Source organism: Pristis pectinata, chromosome 3, assembly GCF_009764475.1.
Source record: "Pristis pectinata isolate sPriPec2 chromosome 3, sPriPec2.1.pri, whole genome shotgun sequence".
In the NCBI taxonomy this organism is placed as follows: domain Eukaryota; kingdom Metazoa; phylum Chordata; class Chondrichthyes; order Rhinopristiformes; family Pristidae; genus Pristis; species Pristis pectinata.
In genome coordinates, this window is record NC_067407.1 from 48,335,865 (window position 1) to 48,354,214 (window position 18,350).

General features: G+C 43.7%; 1 protein-coding gene across 5 annotated transcripts in view; it reads right to left on the minus strand.

Moving 5' to 3' along the window:
* The window catches only part of zgc:110366 (uncharacterized protein LOC550476 homolog), a 113,309-nt gene that overhangs the window by 75,363 nt on the left and 19,596 nt on the right, over positions 1-18,350 (minus strand). The window contains exons 1-2 of one of the 5 annotated variants that reach the window (XR_007955969.1): positions 14,463-14,575; positions 8,139-8,388 (exon numbers count right to left, since the gene is read on the minus strand). Coding sequence is in view for 1 of the 5 variants with exons in the window: in XM_052011475.1 (XP_051867435.1) it covers positions 8,139-8,204 (66 nt within the window). In the remaining 4 variants the exon portion in view is untranslated. Of the gene's footprint in view, positions 1-8,138; positions 8,389-8,506; positions 8,591-8,803; positions 8,933-14,462; positions 14,576-18,350 lie in introns of those variants that run through there. The other 4 variants (XR_007955972.1, XR_007955971.1, XM_052011475.1 and 1 more) reach the window with 4 other exon arrangements.

The window sequence follows — 18,350 nt, forward strand, 5'->3', positions numbered from 1 at the left end:
AAAAACCTACTATATGTCAGACAGTAATCTATTTCTGTCCTTTAATTTGACTGACTGTAATACACATCATGTAGATTCACTGAGTGAATATTCAGTGCCATGCCAATCGTGTAACATAGCAATTTTATGATCTACTGGAGTTATTTTTGGGCACATAATTCCAGTCCTTAAGTAGGTATCATACAGCCACATGCAAGGTTAAGTAAGCATGTAAACACCCAAATATTCGGCCAACAGCAGTCTGAACATGCTGGTAGGAACACAAGTGACCTGGAGACATCACTCCCTCTTCTTCCTCTTGGGGAAGCACCTGATTTGGCACAGCATTCTAGATAGCAATGGGGCTGAAATTAATTCACAGAACTCTCACATTGCTCCACCATTTGAAAGCTCTCAACCAGTAACCCAGCTTAGAGTCCCTTCCTCTATCAGCAGAGAAAAATTCTTGCTGAAAGAACTCTGTTCCAAACTCTATCTCTGACTAGATTCCTGGTAAAATGGCTAGCTCGTTCCAAAAAGCATGGCTAACAACTGGCATTGGAAGCTGCCAACCTCTGCTGGTGGATAGGATATGTTACCATTCTCAGAGGCAGGACGCTCCCTGTAATGGCACCTCTGCAAAGTCTAAATTTGATGGTGCAGATAGCGACAGAGGTTTTGTTTTGGTCGGTAAGGCGAGTTGCAACACCCTATACTTTGCTAACACCACTTTTACAAAGTGATGGGTTAGTTTGAACTTGTATAATAAAGGACCATTTTGCAAAAGTGCTCAAAAAGCTTCTATACATTCAGTTGGTGGATAACAGTCCTCACCTTAAACCAGAGCAGCACATGAAGGTTTAAAAACTATTGCACACAGCTTGTACAGAAGGTAACTATTTTATCTCACCCTCACACATGCTTGGTCACTTCCCTCCTGATCTCCTATAATACATGCAGATTGATGCCAAAAAAATAATTACAAGTGTTTATAACCTAAAATTTTAAAAATTGCTCTATAGAAAATAATAGAATTCATGGAACTTATTGTGGCAATAATTTTTTTCAGTGCCTCCTTATCAACAGCATTGCTTGATGCTGATTGCCAGCTTTCCCTCTGATGAGGGTTACTAAACAAATCCAAAACAATACTATGTCCTACATATAGCAACTACAGTTTGCAAAGACGGAAATAGGCAGGCACTTGTTCAACAATGCAAATGGTCTGCTTTGAAAGTTTGCCCTTTATATGAAGATTACAAGCAAATTCCATCAGTATTGTTTGTTCAGCTGTTCATTGCCAAATTGTACAAATAACAGGTCTGAGTTACAACCTTCTTCCTGATGTCACATCTGCTTTTTAAAATATAATAAAGCAAAAAAAGGGGTGAGCATCGACTTTTAAAATGTGCCAATAGCAATGACCACTTTAGTATATTTTAAGAATGAGCAGCAAAATATTAAAAAATGCAATTTCTTACACTGATGAAATGGCAACTAAGGACAATTAATACAAATTTCCTTCCTTCCTCTATGATACAAATCAAGAAAGAGCTCATCAAGCTAAACAGGTACCGAAAAGTGAAATGAAAATAGTGGAAGTACAAAACAGATCAATCGACGCTTGGAATAAAAAGGCACGGAAGCATCAAGAGCATCTTATGAAAAGTGTCAAACTAAAGTGTTAATCTGTGCTATTTTGGACTATTCTGCAATATTGTTATGTTTGAGATTTTAGGAGTTTTATTTTAAATAAAGGCAAGATAAAGAGAGATTTTGGCAAATAGAATTGTAAAGGAAATAATTGTGAAATAAGAAAAGAAATTTCATTATGCTTCAAATGAATAAAATAAAAGGCAAGAACTTGCACTTATATGGCATCTTTCACACTTTCAGGATATCCCAAAAAGCTTTACAGAAAATAAATTATTCATGGAATAGTCATTAATATACACAGTTGTAAGGTAGGAAAAGGCAATATCAAATTTATACACAGTGAAATTCCACAACAGCAATAGCCAGGTAAATGGCTGGTTGAGAGATTAATATTAGGTAGTGCAACTAGTAGAGCTCCTGCCTCACAGCTCCAGCAATCCAGGTTCAATCCTGATCTTTGGTGCTGTGTGGAGTTTGCACATTCACCCTTCGACTGAATGGGTTTCCTTCAGGTGCCCTAGCTTCCTCCCACGTCCAAAAATGTTGTGTTGGTAGGTTAATTGGCCACTGTAAATAGTGTGTAGGTGAGTGGTAGACATTGGGTGTGGGACGGAGGCGGGGGGGGGGGGATAAAATTGATGGGAATATGGGGAGAGTGAATCAGAGTAGTTATGTGAAATGGGAACTTGATGGTTGGTGCAGATTCAGTGGACTGAAGGACCGTTTCCATGCTCTGTCTCACTATGAACAGTTGACCAGAATGGTGTGAAAAGCTTCCATATTTATTCATATTTGACAATGGAATCTCTTACATTCGACTGAGAAAATCACTCTCTAGTAGTTCCACCTTCTTTAATTCAGCACTTAATTATCAGTGTGGATCATATTTTCAAATTCTGAAGTGGGTCCCAGTGCAACAATTTTCTGACTGGGAGGTGCCACAACTTGATAATATCTGGAAAGGAACTGACAGTTCATGGCCTGATTTGAAAGAATCCTTGGTGGAACATTCTGTTCCTTAGTATATGCAAGAAAAACTGACAGCAGTCTGAAGATGGCTAAAGTGAGTTAAGCATTATGGGATGTGATGTAGTCTAAATATGATGGAATTTTGCACAACTATCTTATGATTATGTCAAAGAGAGTTACTCTTTGAGAGATGAATTGGTTACAGTATTCAATGGAGGCTTAAGTATGCAGACCGTGGGTCTAACTGTTCCTTGTGTTTATGATAGTCTATAGCAAGTGGTCTTCCTCGTGAGAGACCAAAAGATTGCAGTAATTCAGTTGAGTGATTTAAAAATATAACAACTGAACAGGGAAACATTTGAGTGATTTATAAACATTTGTAATTAGACTGAAAACATTGTCTTTTAAACTAATTATTAGATATAGAAATGTTTTTTTTTAAATAATTTTTTTTTAGCTTTCTTGTTATTTGAGGACAATTGACAAGGTGGAACAGTCACATGATGAGACATAGGATCAATGACTGGTTGCAAGTACACTGAAAAATTAGAATGTGGCGACTCACCATCTAGTCGGCGAACTGGTCTCGGCAAGTCGGGTCACGCGGAGTCGGAGCGACGGAGGCCCAAGATGGCGCGGGCCTCGTCTTTCCGAGCGATGGGAGAACCTGCGCGCGGGGAAAGTCCTGATGACGTAGGACTTACGTCATTGCCGGTTGTCTTGGGCGGGAACATTCTCCCCCTTAAAGGGCCCGCGCAAGGCGGGAAAATAAACCAGTTCTGTTTGGCAATCCTCCGAGTAGAGTCTTGTTTTATTCCGCGGTAGCAACCGCTACATTGGTTGACCCTGACGGTCCAACGGCTTTTGGACCCGCTAAATGGACACAGCGCAGCAGCCATGCAGTGGCCCTCAAGCTGCCCACCTTTTGGACAACTTCGGCCCAGCGTCTGGTTGACCAGGCCGAAGCGCAATTCCACCTTCGGCAGATCACCTCCGACTCCACGAAGTACTACCATGTGGTTAGCTCTCTGGACCAGGAGACAGCCGCCCAGGTTGGAGACTTCATCCACTCGCCTCCGGAGGAAGATCAAGTACCACGGCTTTCAAAGACCTTTTGATCCGGACCTATCGGCCTCTCCCGTTGTGAGCGCACCGCCCGCCTGCTTCATCTGGATGGCCTGGGGGACAGATCCCCATCCGCCCCTAACGAATGAGATGCTGGCATTGTCCGAGGGACACAAGCCATGCCTGATGTTCGAACAGGCCTTCCTCGAACAGCTCCCCAATGAACATCCACTTGTTGTTAGCTGACGCCGACTGTCAGCAACCCCCGTGAGGTGGCCGCCCAGGCAGATGTCCTGTGGAGGGCAAGCGCGAGAGCGTTCGGTCCGTCAGTCAAATCACCAGGCCGCGAGCCCAACGCCCGCCTCACCCGGCCCCAGCAACCGAGCAGCCACGCCCCAGGAACGCAGACGACGACACGGTGACCAGCTGTGCTTCTACCATCAAGGTGGGGTGTGGAGCCCGTCGATGCTGCCCACCCTGCAAGTTTCAGGGAAACGCCAGGGCCAGCCGCCGCTGATGGCTACGGCGGCTGGCCGCCGACAGAGCCTCCTCTTCGTTCAGGACAAGAAATCTGGACGGCGTTTCCTCGTTGATACTGGAGCGGATGGTCAGTATTTTGCCCCTGACAGGCCGCGACACTCGTGACAGGCCACCAGGTCCTCTACTCAATGCCGCCAACGGTACACGATACGGTCTTTTGGCACCCGTACGCTTCAATTACACTTTGGCGGCAGCCGTTTTTACCTGACCTTTACCCTTGCCACTGTCGCCCGACCACATCCTAGGAGCCGATTTCCTTCGGGCCCACAACCTGTTAGTCGACCTGCGAAGGAAGCGGGTAGTCCACTCTAGCACTCTCCGGACCTATCCCCTGGGAGAAATCAGCCCACCAGCCCCGCGCCTGGACTCCATTTCCCTTTCTGGCGACGATTTCGCCAAGCTCCTAGCCGAATTCCCATCGATTTTGGCACCTTCGTTTACAAATTCTAGGCCACACACGGGGTACGACACACATCATTACCACAGGGCCACCCCTTCATGCCCGAGCACGATGATTACCTCCAGACAAGCTCCGCCTGGCAAAGGAAGAGTTCCGTCACACGGAGGGAGCTGGGGATTGTTCGCAGGTCAGACAGCCCCTGGGCTCCCCCTGCACATGGTCCCCAAAGCTACCGGAGGGTGGAGGCCCTGCGGCGACTACACGCAGGCTGAATGACGCCACCACCCCGGACCGCTATCCCATCCCTCACATCAAGGACTTCGCAGCGAACTTACACGGGGCCCGCATCTTTTCCAAAGTGGACCTCGTTAGGGGATACCACCAAATCCCGGTCCATCCGGATGACGTCCCCAAACTGCGAGTATCACCCCATTCGGCCTGTTTGAATTCCTTCGGATGCCGTTGTTCGGCCTTAAGAACGCCGCGCAGACCTTCCAGCGGCTGATGGACGCAGTAGGCCGAGACCTGGACTTCGTGGTTCATTTACTTGGACGACATACTGATCGCCAGCCGTAACCGCCAGGAACACCTTTTCCCACCTCCGCCAGCTGTATTCCCGCCTCCGCGATTTCGGCCTCACGATCAACCCGTCCAAGTGCAATTCGGACTTATCGATTCCTCGGGGCCACAAATCACCAGCGACGGGGCAACACCCCTACCCGCCAAGGTGGATGCTATCTGCCATTTTGCCCGCCCCGACACAGTCAAGGCCTACAGGAATTCCTTGGGATGGTCAACTTTTACCATCGTTTCATCCCTGCAGCAGCCCGTATCATGCGCCCTCTGTTCTCGCTGCTGGCTGGTAAGGGCAAGGACATCACCTGGACTGACGAGGCTGCGGCTGCTTTCGTTAAGGCCAAAGACGCCCTGGCAGACGCCATGATGCTGGTACACCCAGGACTGACGTCCGACTGCCCTCACGGTAGACGCGTCCAACACCGCGGTGGGTGGGGTACTGGAACAGCTACTCGAAGGCTGCTGGCAACCCTTGGCATTTTTCAGCAAGCACCTTAGACCGCCCGAACTGAAGTACAGCGCTTTTGATCGGGAACTTCTAGCGCTGTATCTGGCGGTCCGGCATTTCCGATACTTTCTAGAAGGCAGGCCTTTCACCGATCATAAGCCTCTGTCCTTTGCCTTCTCCAAAGTCTCCGATCCCTGGTCAGCTCATCAGCAGAGAACATTTATCCTACATTTCCGAGTTCACAACTGACATCCAACATGTCTCCGGAAAGGATAATGTTGTTGCTGATGCACTTTCCAGACCAACCATCCACAACCTATCCTTGGGTGTCGACCTACACGGCCCTAGCTGACGCACAGCAAGCCGACGACGAACTGCCCAGCTACAGAACCGCAGTCTCGGGTCTGCAGCTCCGAGATTTCTTGGTTGGTCCAGGTCAGCGGAACCCTACTTTGTGACGTTGAGATTGGTCCAGCCCCGCCCTATAGTCCCTGCAGCCTGGCGGAGGACGCGTTTTTGACTCGGTACATGGGTTGGCGCACCCGTCCATCAGATCTACTGTCCGACTGGTCGCCAGCAAGTTTGTCTGGCATGGCCTGCGCAAACAAGTCAGTGAGTGGGCCAGGACTTGTCCGCCTGCCAGACGTCAAAAATCCAGTGACATACCAAGGTCCCACCACAGCAGTTCGAGCCTACCCGTAGAGTTCGACCAAATAACAACGTCGACCTCGTGGGCCCTCTGCTGGTTTCAAGAGGAGCCCGGGTACCTCCTTACCATCGTGGACCGGTTCACGAGGTGGCCTGAGGCAACCCCCCTGACTGACATCACAACTGATTCCTGCGCCCAGGCGCTGCTCACAACTTGGGTCTCACGTTTTGGCGTTCCGGCCCACATTCACTTCAGACAGAGGCACCCAATTCACTTCCAGTCTCTGGGCTGCATTAGCGAACCTGCTAGGGACGCAGCTGCACACCACCACGGCCTACCATCCTCAATCAACGGGTTGGTGGAACGTTTTCACCGCCATCTGAAATCGGCCTTGATGGCCCGCCTGAAGGGTCCTAACTGGGTTGACTAGCTGCCTTGGGTCCTGCTCGGCATACGCACTGCCCCCAAAGACCTCCGCACTTCGTCAGCTGAGCTTGTATACGGGACGCCACTAGTTGTCCCCGGGGATTTCATACCTGCCCTTCGGGACCAAGGGGGAACAACCCCCAGCAGTCCTACAAAGACTGCGCGAGAGGAAGCTTGGCGCTTTGGCCCCGATTTCCACCTCACGGCACGGTCAGCCCATCCTGCCAGCCCAAGGAACTACGGGACTGTAAGTTTGTTTCGTTCGCTCGGGGCACACCTCGGGCGCCATTGCAACGACCATATGAGGGACCGTTCCGAGTCATACGGAATAAAGGATCCACTTTTATTTTGGACATTGGAGGAAGGGGAACAGGTTTTCACGGCGGACCGCCTCAAAAACCGGCCATTTGGATCTGCAACAGCCTGTCGAGGTTGCCACGTCTGCGACGCAGAGGCCGCCCCCCTAAGCGGCAGCTGGCACAGCCCACGGACCTTGGGGGACTGTATCGCCGGTTCTGGGGGGGGTTGTGTGGCGACTCACCGTCTAGTCGGGCGAACCGGCTCGGCAGGGCCTCGTCTTTCCGAGCGATGGGAGAAACCTGCGCGCGGGAAAGTCCTGATGACGTAGGACTTACGTCATTGCCGGTTGTTTTGGGCGGGAACATTCTCCCCTTAAAGGGCCCGCGCAAGGCGGGAAAATAAACCAGTTCTGTTTGGCAATCCTCCGAGTAGAGTCTTGTTTTTATTCCGCGGTAGCAACCGCTACAAGAAGAACATTTCTTTATTATCTGAAAATTTTAGGACATTTGCTCATAGTGTTTAGAGATTCAGCCCCCTTGCTCTTGAGGTGGTATTATAGCTTTATTATGAAAACATATTAAATATCGTGGCCATTTGATCCCACACAGAATGGCTCTCATTACTATAACCATAAGAATTAAAGGCAATCAGCTGAAATCTTGGTTTCAAGAGTTGCCTCTTTCCACTTTTAGTTGCTGATTGCCCTGGTCCTTTGTCTTTTGTTATAAATATGCCCTTTGAATGACATTGAGTTGAGTCATTAACGATGAAGTTCTATTAACAAATTTACTGTGTCAATAATATAAATTGGAAATATTAACGTGGTAACCGTTTTGTAAATGGATGGCTTAAGAAGAAGGCAGCTGAAGCTTGACTTAGGTAGGCTTACTGTAACACAATCTTTGCTGCTAACTTGGATGCAGGGCAGTGGAGATTGGGACGGGGATCTGGTTAGATCAGGGTGAGGAGTCAGAGCCACTATAATGACTATAACTGAAAAATCTACATCAAATATAAATCTCAAGATGAAAAATAAGTTTATATCAAGTTCATACTTTAAAAAAATAAATAACTTAATAACTTAAACCTTTATCTTTTTTTCTTAAGCTCGTTTGGGTCTTTCTTCATACCAATATAATCCACGTCGAGGTTTTTGCAGGATTCCAAACATGCCGCTTTGGTTGTTCCATAGCCATAATCCCCAGGCCAAAGTTTTGTTGTTATCCAGAGGCTCTCACGATTTACCCCACTTTCTCTAACTGCTTCCTTCAGATACGATTCGCAGCCATATCTTTTTGCAGTATCGATGTGACGAATGCCACATTCTTTTAGGGGCATACACGACTGAAGAGTGGGAATAGCCTCCATGATGTGATGTGCCTGAAGAAAACACAACAGAAAAATAATAAATAGTCAGACTGGTTTGTAAACAACTAAGGTTTTCAAGAAGCTAAAAGTTAAACTAGGTAGTTTAGAATAATTAACTGCCATTGCTTACACATTATCAATATGATTTTTTTCATCTCCATAATTTTACACTGATTAAATAGACCTCCCTGAAAAATAGCTTCTTTGCTCATAAGCATTTCTATCATCCCCCCATTGTTTAGACTGCGCGTCTGTGCGATGATGGAAACCTGTATACAAAGAGGCTCGCAAAGTCTCCCAGCAGTCCAGCAATTTGTTCTCCAACCACGACTGAGTCACTGCCCTAGAGAAGTGGTACTGACATGCTGAAGCATAAATGTCATCCTCTATCTGCATATATATTCCACACTTGCCAATCCACCAGTACCCTTGCTGTCGCCTATCATCCAGCCCAGACTGCTGCTGCTGATCGTGAAACTTATGCAGCCCGATACTGGGCCCTCCGGAGCTCGAGGGCTGAGAGCTGCACAAGTTTGTCTTCTGAGGCCATTTGCAGTCTCCTCCACTGATAGTGATCAGCCTTCCAGCTTCGGGGCTGCTTCTGAGTGACATTGTGTGAAGCACCAGGCACATGGAATGCATGGGAGTGATTAGTTGACTTTAAATGATATTTGATATATAAACTTATTTTGGAATACTCGGTGCTTTGTTTAATGGATTCTGTGATAGCAACAGAGGGAACAGGGACTGTTGCTTTATTAAACTTTTCGGAAATATTACACAATCTGAGAAGCTGGTCTCGGACAGTGGGCCTAAAAAGGGCTGTGACTTCTTCTTTACTCCTCCCCATATTGAGCTCCATAGCTTGGTTCCCACATGGCTGTTAACAAGGGCCAAGCCATGATGATCGCAAATGTATTGGTATTAATCAGTATGTGTACTGATTCTCATTAAGGCCCTTCCTAAATGATGGGCTATGTGAACTGTGATTATAAATGTACACATGTGCATCATTTATGAAGTGGAAGAAAATTATCACAACAAAGTATTACATGGCCAAAGTTTGCGTGAAACAATTTGGGAGTAAATTGACAAAGAAATAATTTCTAAAATTAATTTCAATCTAGAATCACAGAATGATTACAGTATTCTGTAACCATTCTGTAACTACAGTGACACAGCTAGCAGAGCTGCTGCCTCACAGCTCCAGTGACCTGGGTTCAATCTTGACATCTAATGCTGTCTGCATGAAGTTTACATGTTCACCATGTGGCCACATGCATTTCCTCCAGCTGCACTGGTTTCCTCCCACATCCAAGAATGCTGTGGGTCATTAGGTTTATTGGGCCACCATAAATTGCCCAAAGTGTTGTAGCTGAGTGGTAGAATCTGGGGAGGATGGGAATGTGGGGAAAATAAAATGGGATTATTGTAGGGGCTTGATGGTTGGCCTGGACTCAGTGGGCAAAAGGGCCTGTTTCTGAGAAGAAAAAATGACCCAAATTAATCTCAAACTGTAACATGCATGGGCACCACAATTGTGGTTAAAGTTCAACCATTGTAATTAGGCATGTATAATTTTAAAAAATCTATACATACCAATGTGTATTTGATTGTATTTTCTTTCTGAAAGCCATCCCAAAAGCCAGCAAGATTCTGCTAAATCACATGACCCTACAAGAAATGACTTTCCGGTCTTAGTTTTTGTTTAGGTGATCTTCAGAGTTGGATGATACACTGCTTTACAGTCAGTAGCATTATGCTATATAGTATATGTTCATTTACTGGCAAGATGCAGACATATCTCTTTAAAGCCTACTCTTAGGTAAACAGGTCAGAGTTGAATTATTGCTTGGGCAGGAATTTTATGAATGGAATGTGCTTGTTCAAATTCTAGAAGTACACCAATACTGTAAAATAGTTTTGCATCTGGAACATGAGTGGACCATCTGCATTCACAGACATCCCATTTTGTTAAAGACAGAAAATAAATGCATCATTCTCATAAGACATAAGAAACAACAACAGAGTAGACCATTTGGCTCTTCGAGCCTGCTCCATCATTCATTAAGATCATGACTAACCTTGCATCCCAATACCATTTTCCAGAACTATCCCCATGTCCCTTGACTCCCTTAAAGTCCAGAAATCTATCAATCTTGGTTTTGAATGAACACAAAGATAGAATTCCATAGCCTGCCAGGGGAGAGGATTCTAAAGGTTCACCACCCTCTAAGAAATTTCTCCTCATCTCAGTCCTTAACTGTTTACCACTTACTCTAACCTGGGTCCCCAGTCTCAGACTCCTCAATCGGGGGAATCATCCTCCCTGTACCTAGCCTGTCAAGCCCTTTGAGAATTTTGCAAATTTCAATGAGATCTCCTCTCATGCTTCTGAACTCTAAAGAATACACTCCGAGTCTACTCAATCTCTCCCCAGGTGGCATACGTGCCATTCCTGGAATCTGTTCAGTAAATCTTTGCTGCTCTCCCTCTATGGCAATTAAATCCTTTCTTGAGGTAAAGAGAACCAAAGGAGTATAAAATACTCCGGTTTGGCCCTACCAAGGGCCTTCACAATAGCAATGCGACTGCCTTACTCCTACAATCAAACTCTCTTTTGATAAAGGGTAACATACTCTTTGCCCTTCTAATAGCTTGCTACACCTGCATGCTAGCCTTCAGTGACTTGTGTCCAAGCACTCCCAAGTCCCCTTTGTACATTAACAATAACCCAATCTCTCATCGCTGAGCAAATATTTTGCCTTTGTTATCTTCACCAAAGTGGATGACCTCTCATTTTCCACATATTACACCTGCCATGATCTTGCCCACTCACTCAGCTTGTCCCATCTCTTGAACTCTCTTTTCATCTCCTCTGTACTCACTCTCCCATCTCACTTTGTATTATCAGCAGAAGTGGAAATAAGACATTTTGTTCCCCCACCAAATTACTTATGTAGATTGCAACTAGCTGGGGCCTGAACACCCATTTCTGTGGTTTCTCATGAGTCTCAACCTAGCAAACTATGAAAGATCCATTTACTCCCAGCCTTTGCTTTCTGTATAATGGTCAATTCTCAATCCATGTCAGTACATTACCCACAATTCCATGTGCTCTAACCTTGTTAACCATCATTTTTATCGTCACATCTTCAAGTAGTCACATATCATGACTTTCCCTTCAAAAATTTATTCTGACTCTGCTCAATCCTATTATTCTTTCAAGTTGCTCTCCTGTTAGATCCTTGATGCTAGGCTAACAGGTTGATAGTTCTGTTTTCTCTCTCCCTCTGTCCCATTTGCTAATCTCCATTCCACAGGAACAATCCTGTATCTCAATTAGAAAAATTGTAATACTAACCAAATCCTAACAATTCCTCCAAAGATGGAAGCTCCACACTTAACATGCTTGCCCATTACCCTTGCTTTGACCTGCCCTGACCCCTAATACCTTCCAAAATGATTTAATTCAATCCTCCTTGCAGAGGCCAGACGCCAACTCTTGGACACTTCCTCCTGCCTACCCCTGGACCATGACCCCACCGAGGACCACCAGGACATTGTCTCCCTCACCAATCAGCCGTCTTGGCTTTTCCGCTCCCCTCACCCACTAACCTCGCTCCTTCTGAATGCTCTGCTCTCCACACCAACCCTGACGTAGTCATCAAACAGCTGACAAAGTGGTGCCGTGGTAAGTCTGGTGCACTGACCTCTACCTTGCAGAGGCCAGATGCCAACTCTCGGAACACTTCCTCCTGCCTATCCCTGGACCATGACCCCACTGAGGACGACCAGGACATTGTCCTCCCGCACCATCACTATATATTGGGCTTCCCCTTTTCCTATCTTCAGCCGTGGAGAAGGGTCCTGACCCAAAACATTGACCGTCTGCTGTTTCTCCATGTATGCTGCCTGGCCTGAGTTCCTCCAGCATCTTTTTTTTCATCTAGATTCCACCATCTGCAGTCCTTTGTTTCTCTGATTTAATTCAAATCATCATTCATATCCATAAACCCTGTACAATCATGTTCATGGTTTAAATCTGTGTTTGTCCTATAGCTGGTTCTGAAATCCAACTTTTGACAATGGTATGTAGTCTTTCTTCCTTTAGCTCAAGAAAAGTTACCAGATATTTCCTCCGATTTAATATAACTCTTTATAACTCCCTCCTGAAGTTTCACTTTTAAAAACCAATTCTCAAAACACAACCCCCATAGCAATATTTTGCTCATCTCTCCTAATCTATTTCTGTTCATCCTCTATCTTCACCAACTTGTAAATCGACTTCGAACTTTTATATAGTGACCTTAATGTTAAAAAATGTTGAACCAGGTTTCATCCTGGATTCACTAAATGACCATACAAACAAAGATTCAATCCTTATTAAATTCTCTGTACAATATACAGTGGTTTAAGTTAGCATAAGATAGGAGGATGAACAATTTTTTTTTAAAAGTCTGGTTACACAATTGGAATGGAGTGGAATGCCTTTGCAGACAACACAGTAGTGTACTTGTTGGGACAATTAATGAATGCGCATTTAATGCAGTCAATTTATAAAAGGCATTGTGGAACACACACTGGCAAAAGCCACTGTGAATTTGCTGCCAACTCACGAATCATTTCTTTTCAGCTGATGCTTTCCCACCGTTGTCTAAAACATTTCCCATTACCAAACAAATTGTTTTCAGATGCTACGTCCCACACAGCTTCCTTAGAAAACCATTTATTTATATAAGGAATTGTGGCCTTCTTCAATAGAAAACTCCAGCTGTGAAAATGCTGCATTTCTGGCATATATTATAACCCATTAACAGGGTTCAACAAACCCTTTCTCTCTGAAAAATATCTTGTGACCGAATCCTAGCTGTTACGGGATGCAAATATAGTACAAAGTATTTGTATGAATTTTTTGTCAACAATTTTTAATTGCAAATGTTAAGGCAATATCTACTGTTACCATCAGGTGTTTACAAAAGATACAGAGCTCAAGGATTAAGTTCTAGCAAAGGGAGCTCCCTGACGTATGTTTGGACACTAGCTCAAGTACTGAATCTCACGATTGTAATTCATAAGCTAATTTTTGAAAAATATTAAAATATCTTCCATCACAAAAGGAAATTTGCAATCTCCCAATAACTTGTATACTTCATACAGTTTTAAAAGCAGATTGGCTCAAAAAAAACTGTTCAAATGATTCTTGAAATATAGTACAGTGATATTTGTAGGTCATGCAGAAAAGGTTGGACCCACAAACTGTTCTTTATTTCAGACTTTGCTTTGTCTGCTCAAACTATCACACAGGAGTATTGAACAAAAGCCTATCCAACTCACTGATAGAAACCAGAGGTCAGTGTGGCTGTGACCAATTCAAAGTGGAACGAAAAGAATGCAAGGCTTTTCAAAGCGATTCACAACGTTCACCAAGAACAAAAAGGCTTTCACATTGGATCAGAGCCTAGTTTTGTTGCTATTTTTTTCTACAAAATGTAGCCTCCAAAAACAGCATGACAGACAGCATCTAAGAGTATTCTGTAAAACAATGCTAACAAAGCAAAAAAAAAGTTCTCCAAGAGAACTGGGAATGATAAAAACTCTGCCTAGGATGAACCCGTGTGTACTGAAAGAAGTGGAAAAATAACAAGCACACAAAGGAAATTTTTAAATGTTCTGTTTCATTCCAGACAATGAAGGATGGCTTTCACAGCATCTTCCACAGCATCCAGCATACAGATGATTTCTGAAGCTTATGAGAAAACACCCAAAATAGGTGTTTCAAAAGGCAAGTGATAAAATTGCTCCTTTCGATTGTCACTATTTGCATGAAAATATAAAATATCATAACTATTTCTTGTGTTTGGCTTTTGTTTTTCACTTTCACATACTGAGATCTGTCAGTACGGCATTGTTTGCTCCCATACTATGTGAAGATAGTTGCTGAAGTACAATTCTATGAGCAACAGCAGCTTGTCTTTCACTCAGTTATCTTTTCCTTAACCACGTTTATTATAGAAGCCTGCTTGTTCTTTAAGTTAGAGCACCTGTTTCAAACAGTTAGTCACAAACAGAAATTCCACACAGACCTGTTTTAACTCCTCCATGGCCAGAGTTAGCCAATCATACAGAAGAGGTATTGTACTTTGAATCTTCTAAACCATTGGTCAGAGTACCAAAGACTTGAAAAACTGTGTTCTTGGCTTCTTAAAACAACTTTGTAAATGGTTCATGATACCAAGAGGTAGACATGATAAAAAGTTTGATTCTGATTTCTCCCAAGCCCAGGTGATAGTACTATTGGTGCAAAAATCTTGTCTAATATTTACAAAAGAAACTTAGACATCAAATATCAGAAAACAAAATATTTTCTATTGAGAAATATGAGTGAAGGACAGCACCAACTTTCAAAAGAGACAATGTAGGCTTGGAGAATCTGCCACTGACATCAAGCTTTAAGTTTAAATATTACAGGAAAAAATATAGAAGTGAGGAATATCAACAATGGAGATGGAACACAGACAGTATAGCACAGGAACAGGCCCTTTGGCCCATTATGTCTGTACTGATCATGAAGCCAATTTAAACTGCATATCTGCCTACACACAGTTTATATCCCTCCATTCCCTGTCCGTTCATGTGCCTGTCTAAATGCCTCTTAAATATTACTATTGTATCTGCTTCCACCACTTTCGCTGACAATGTGTTCCAGGGACCTACTACAGTCTATGTAAAACAAAACTTGCCTTGTGAATCTGCTTTAAACTTTCCTCCTCTCATCTTAAAACTTTACCCTCCAGTATTTGATATTTCCATTCTGGGAAACAGACTCTGAATGTCTACCCTATCTATGCTTCTCATTATTTTATATACTTCTATCAGATTGCGCTCCTCAGACTCTGATACTCCAGAGAAGACGATCCAAGTTTGTTCAACTTCTCTTTATAGCTAATACTCACTAATCCAGGCAACATCCTGGTGAACTTCTTCTGCATCCTCTCCAAAGCCTGCACATCCTTCCCTTAATGCGATGACAAGAACTGCACACAATATTCCAAATGTGGTATAAACCAATTTTTTTTTTATTTTTTTTACACAGCTGCAACATAACCTCCCAACTTTTATACTCTACGCTATGACCAATCAAGGCAAGTATGCCATATGCCTTATTTACTACCCTATTTACATTGTGTTGGTCACTTGCAGGGAGCTATGGACTTGGACCCCAAGATCCTCTGTACATCAATGTTCCTCAGGGTCTTGCCATTTACTGTATACTTTCCTCTTACATTTGTTCTTCCAAAATGCAGCACCTCACACTTGTCCAGATTAAACTCCATCTGCCATTTCTCTATCCATATTTCTGTGCAACACAATAGGCAATAACCAGACATGAAACTTCAGAATCACTGGCAATAGACAGAGAGAAAAAAAGGTGGATGGAAGCTGGATGTGCAGCATGATGGGATAGCAATTACTGCTGTTGCATCACAGCTCCAGGGAGCTAGGGTCAATCCTGACCTCAGGTGATGTTTGTGTAGAGTTTGCACATTCTCCCCATAATTACGTGGGTTTCTGCTGGGTGTTCTGGTTTCCTCCTATATCCTAAAGACATGTTGCTGTGTTAATTGGCTACCAGAAATTATCCCTTAGTGTAGATAAATGGCAAGAGAAGTCCAGGGAAGTTAATGATATGCAAGAGAGAGAGTAAGTTGTGGAGTACAGGGAAATAAGAAAAAAGGAGAATGGGACTAATGGGATTGTTCTGCTGAAACTGATGTGGACCCCATGGGTCGAATGGCCTATACTTTGTGTAATAAGTATGTAAGAGGCTTTTTATTATATTTGGTTGCAATAAAATTAATTCATCAGATTTAGAGAATTCAAATATTGAGAGTGTTTGGGCTTCAGTGAAACTGAACATTATGAAGGAAAGATGCATTTGGCATCAAGGATGAAATTAAGCTTCTTATAAGTAGTTTTAGCACCACAGGAATTGCATTTGACACCAGATCATGTAAGGAAGTACTGCAATAGATGCCCAACAACTTGGATTGAGGTGCAGGATTTGAAGTTTGAAGATCATCTAGAAGGAAAAGAGAGGATAGCAAGAGAGAGGTAGAGACCGAGAGCTCAAGAGGGAGGGAGGGAGAAAATGCTAACGTGGTTTAGGAAGGGGTTTCCAGATGCTTTAGGTTCTGCCACAGCTACTGACCATTAGGAATGTGTAAAAGATCAGGAATGTGTGCAGAGACTTTAGAGCTTGGCAGAGGGTGAATGCCTTTAATTGATCTGATAACAAGGATGAAAGGTCGTCAGAATAGCCAAGCGGTCTAAGGCACTGCGTTCATGTCGCAGTCTCCACTGGAGGCATGGGTTTGAATCCCACTCCTGATAGTTAAGTATTACAGGCAGGCATGGTAGTATAGTGGTTAGCGTTACACTATTACAGTGCCAGTGACCCGGTTTGTACGTTCTCCCCGTGTCTGTGCGGGTTTCCTCTGGGTGCTCCGGTTTCCTCCCACATTCCAAAGACGTACGGGTTAGGAAGCTGTGGGCATGCGATGTCGGCGCCAGAAGCGTAGTGACACTTGCGGGCTGCCCCCAGAACACTGTACGCAAAAAATGTATTTCACTGTGTGTTTCGATATACATGTGACTAATAAACATATCTTAAAACAATCGAAGCATTCCAGACCAGGATGAAGGTCAGCAAATACAAGCATGGTTTTGATGAGCTCATATAGAGTGGAAGATGTGAAGCCTGACGGGATAGCACTGGAATGATCACATTTGGAGATATCAAAGGTATGGGTAAAAGCTTAAGCAGCTGATGATCTAAGGATTTATATTGCACTTATCTTAATGATGGACAGTACTTCTGAAATATTGTCACTGTTGTACTGCACTGTAATTTCAGTTTCCTGTGTTACAACACTGACAATACTTCAGCAGTTTTTAATGACCATAATACATTGGAACATTCTGGAAGCAAGTAAGAGATGCGACATAAATGTACATATTTCTTAATTTGGAAAATGGAGCAACTAATTTATGCAGAGCAATATCCACCTATACCAATGAAATAAGTGTCCAAACTATCTTTTAGCTTCTTTTGAAGGAGGGGGAAAGAACTCTCCTGCTGTTCTTCAAATACCATGTGATCATGGGACTGAAGAACAGAGACAGAATCCTGTTTCGACATCACATCTGAAAGATGGCATCTCCAACAGTGGCAGCTCTTTCTCATTCATGCAATGACATGTCACCTTGGACTATACGCTCAGGATCTCAAAACTACAACCATCTCCAAAACAAGAATTGATCCAATAAGATTATTTCAAAACTTTTTCCAATCCTTACGAAAGTGTTCCCTCACTAACTTAAGGTCAATTTACGGTTCTTACACAATAAACACACAATAAGGACACTGCATCCTGAAATTTATCAAGAAGTTATATTTTATACGTTTGAAGGTTCATTTAACCTTTATACTTCAACAAAATGTTTTCTAGGAACACATCCATTTTACAATTGGAGGAATGGTTGCATTCATTAATATCTTTGTCTGGAGGTCTGCTTGAACAGAAGCAAGCACCTGTATCCTCTGTTGCAGTTCCTCGTCTTGGGTTTGCATCCACTTCATTCATTTGTCCTATAATTTTCTATGACAATTGAATGTTCTTTAATGGTTTTCATTATTTGCTTTGGGCAACTACAGATGCCTATTACAAACGTAAACAATGACTTTATCCTTTGCTCCCTCCTAGCTTTCTCCATGATATTTAATTCAACATATGTTGTACAGTATTTGCACAGTTGAGATTCTGGTCCAACACATTCACCATTACATTTAAAAACCATCTTTATTTCTCCATTGACCCTGACAAGTTTTCTCCATTGACCCTGATGCGTGTGCACACACACACACTTCGATTGATGATGCTACATATCTTCTTTTAATTTGAAGTGCAGCA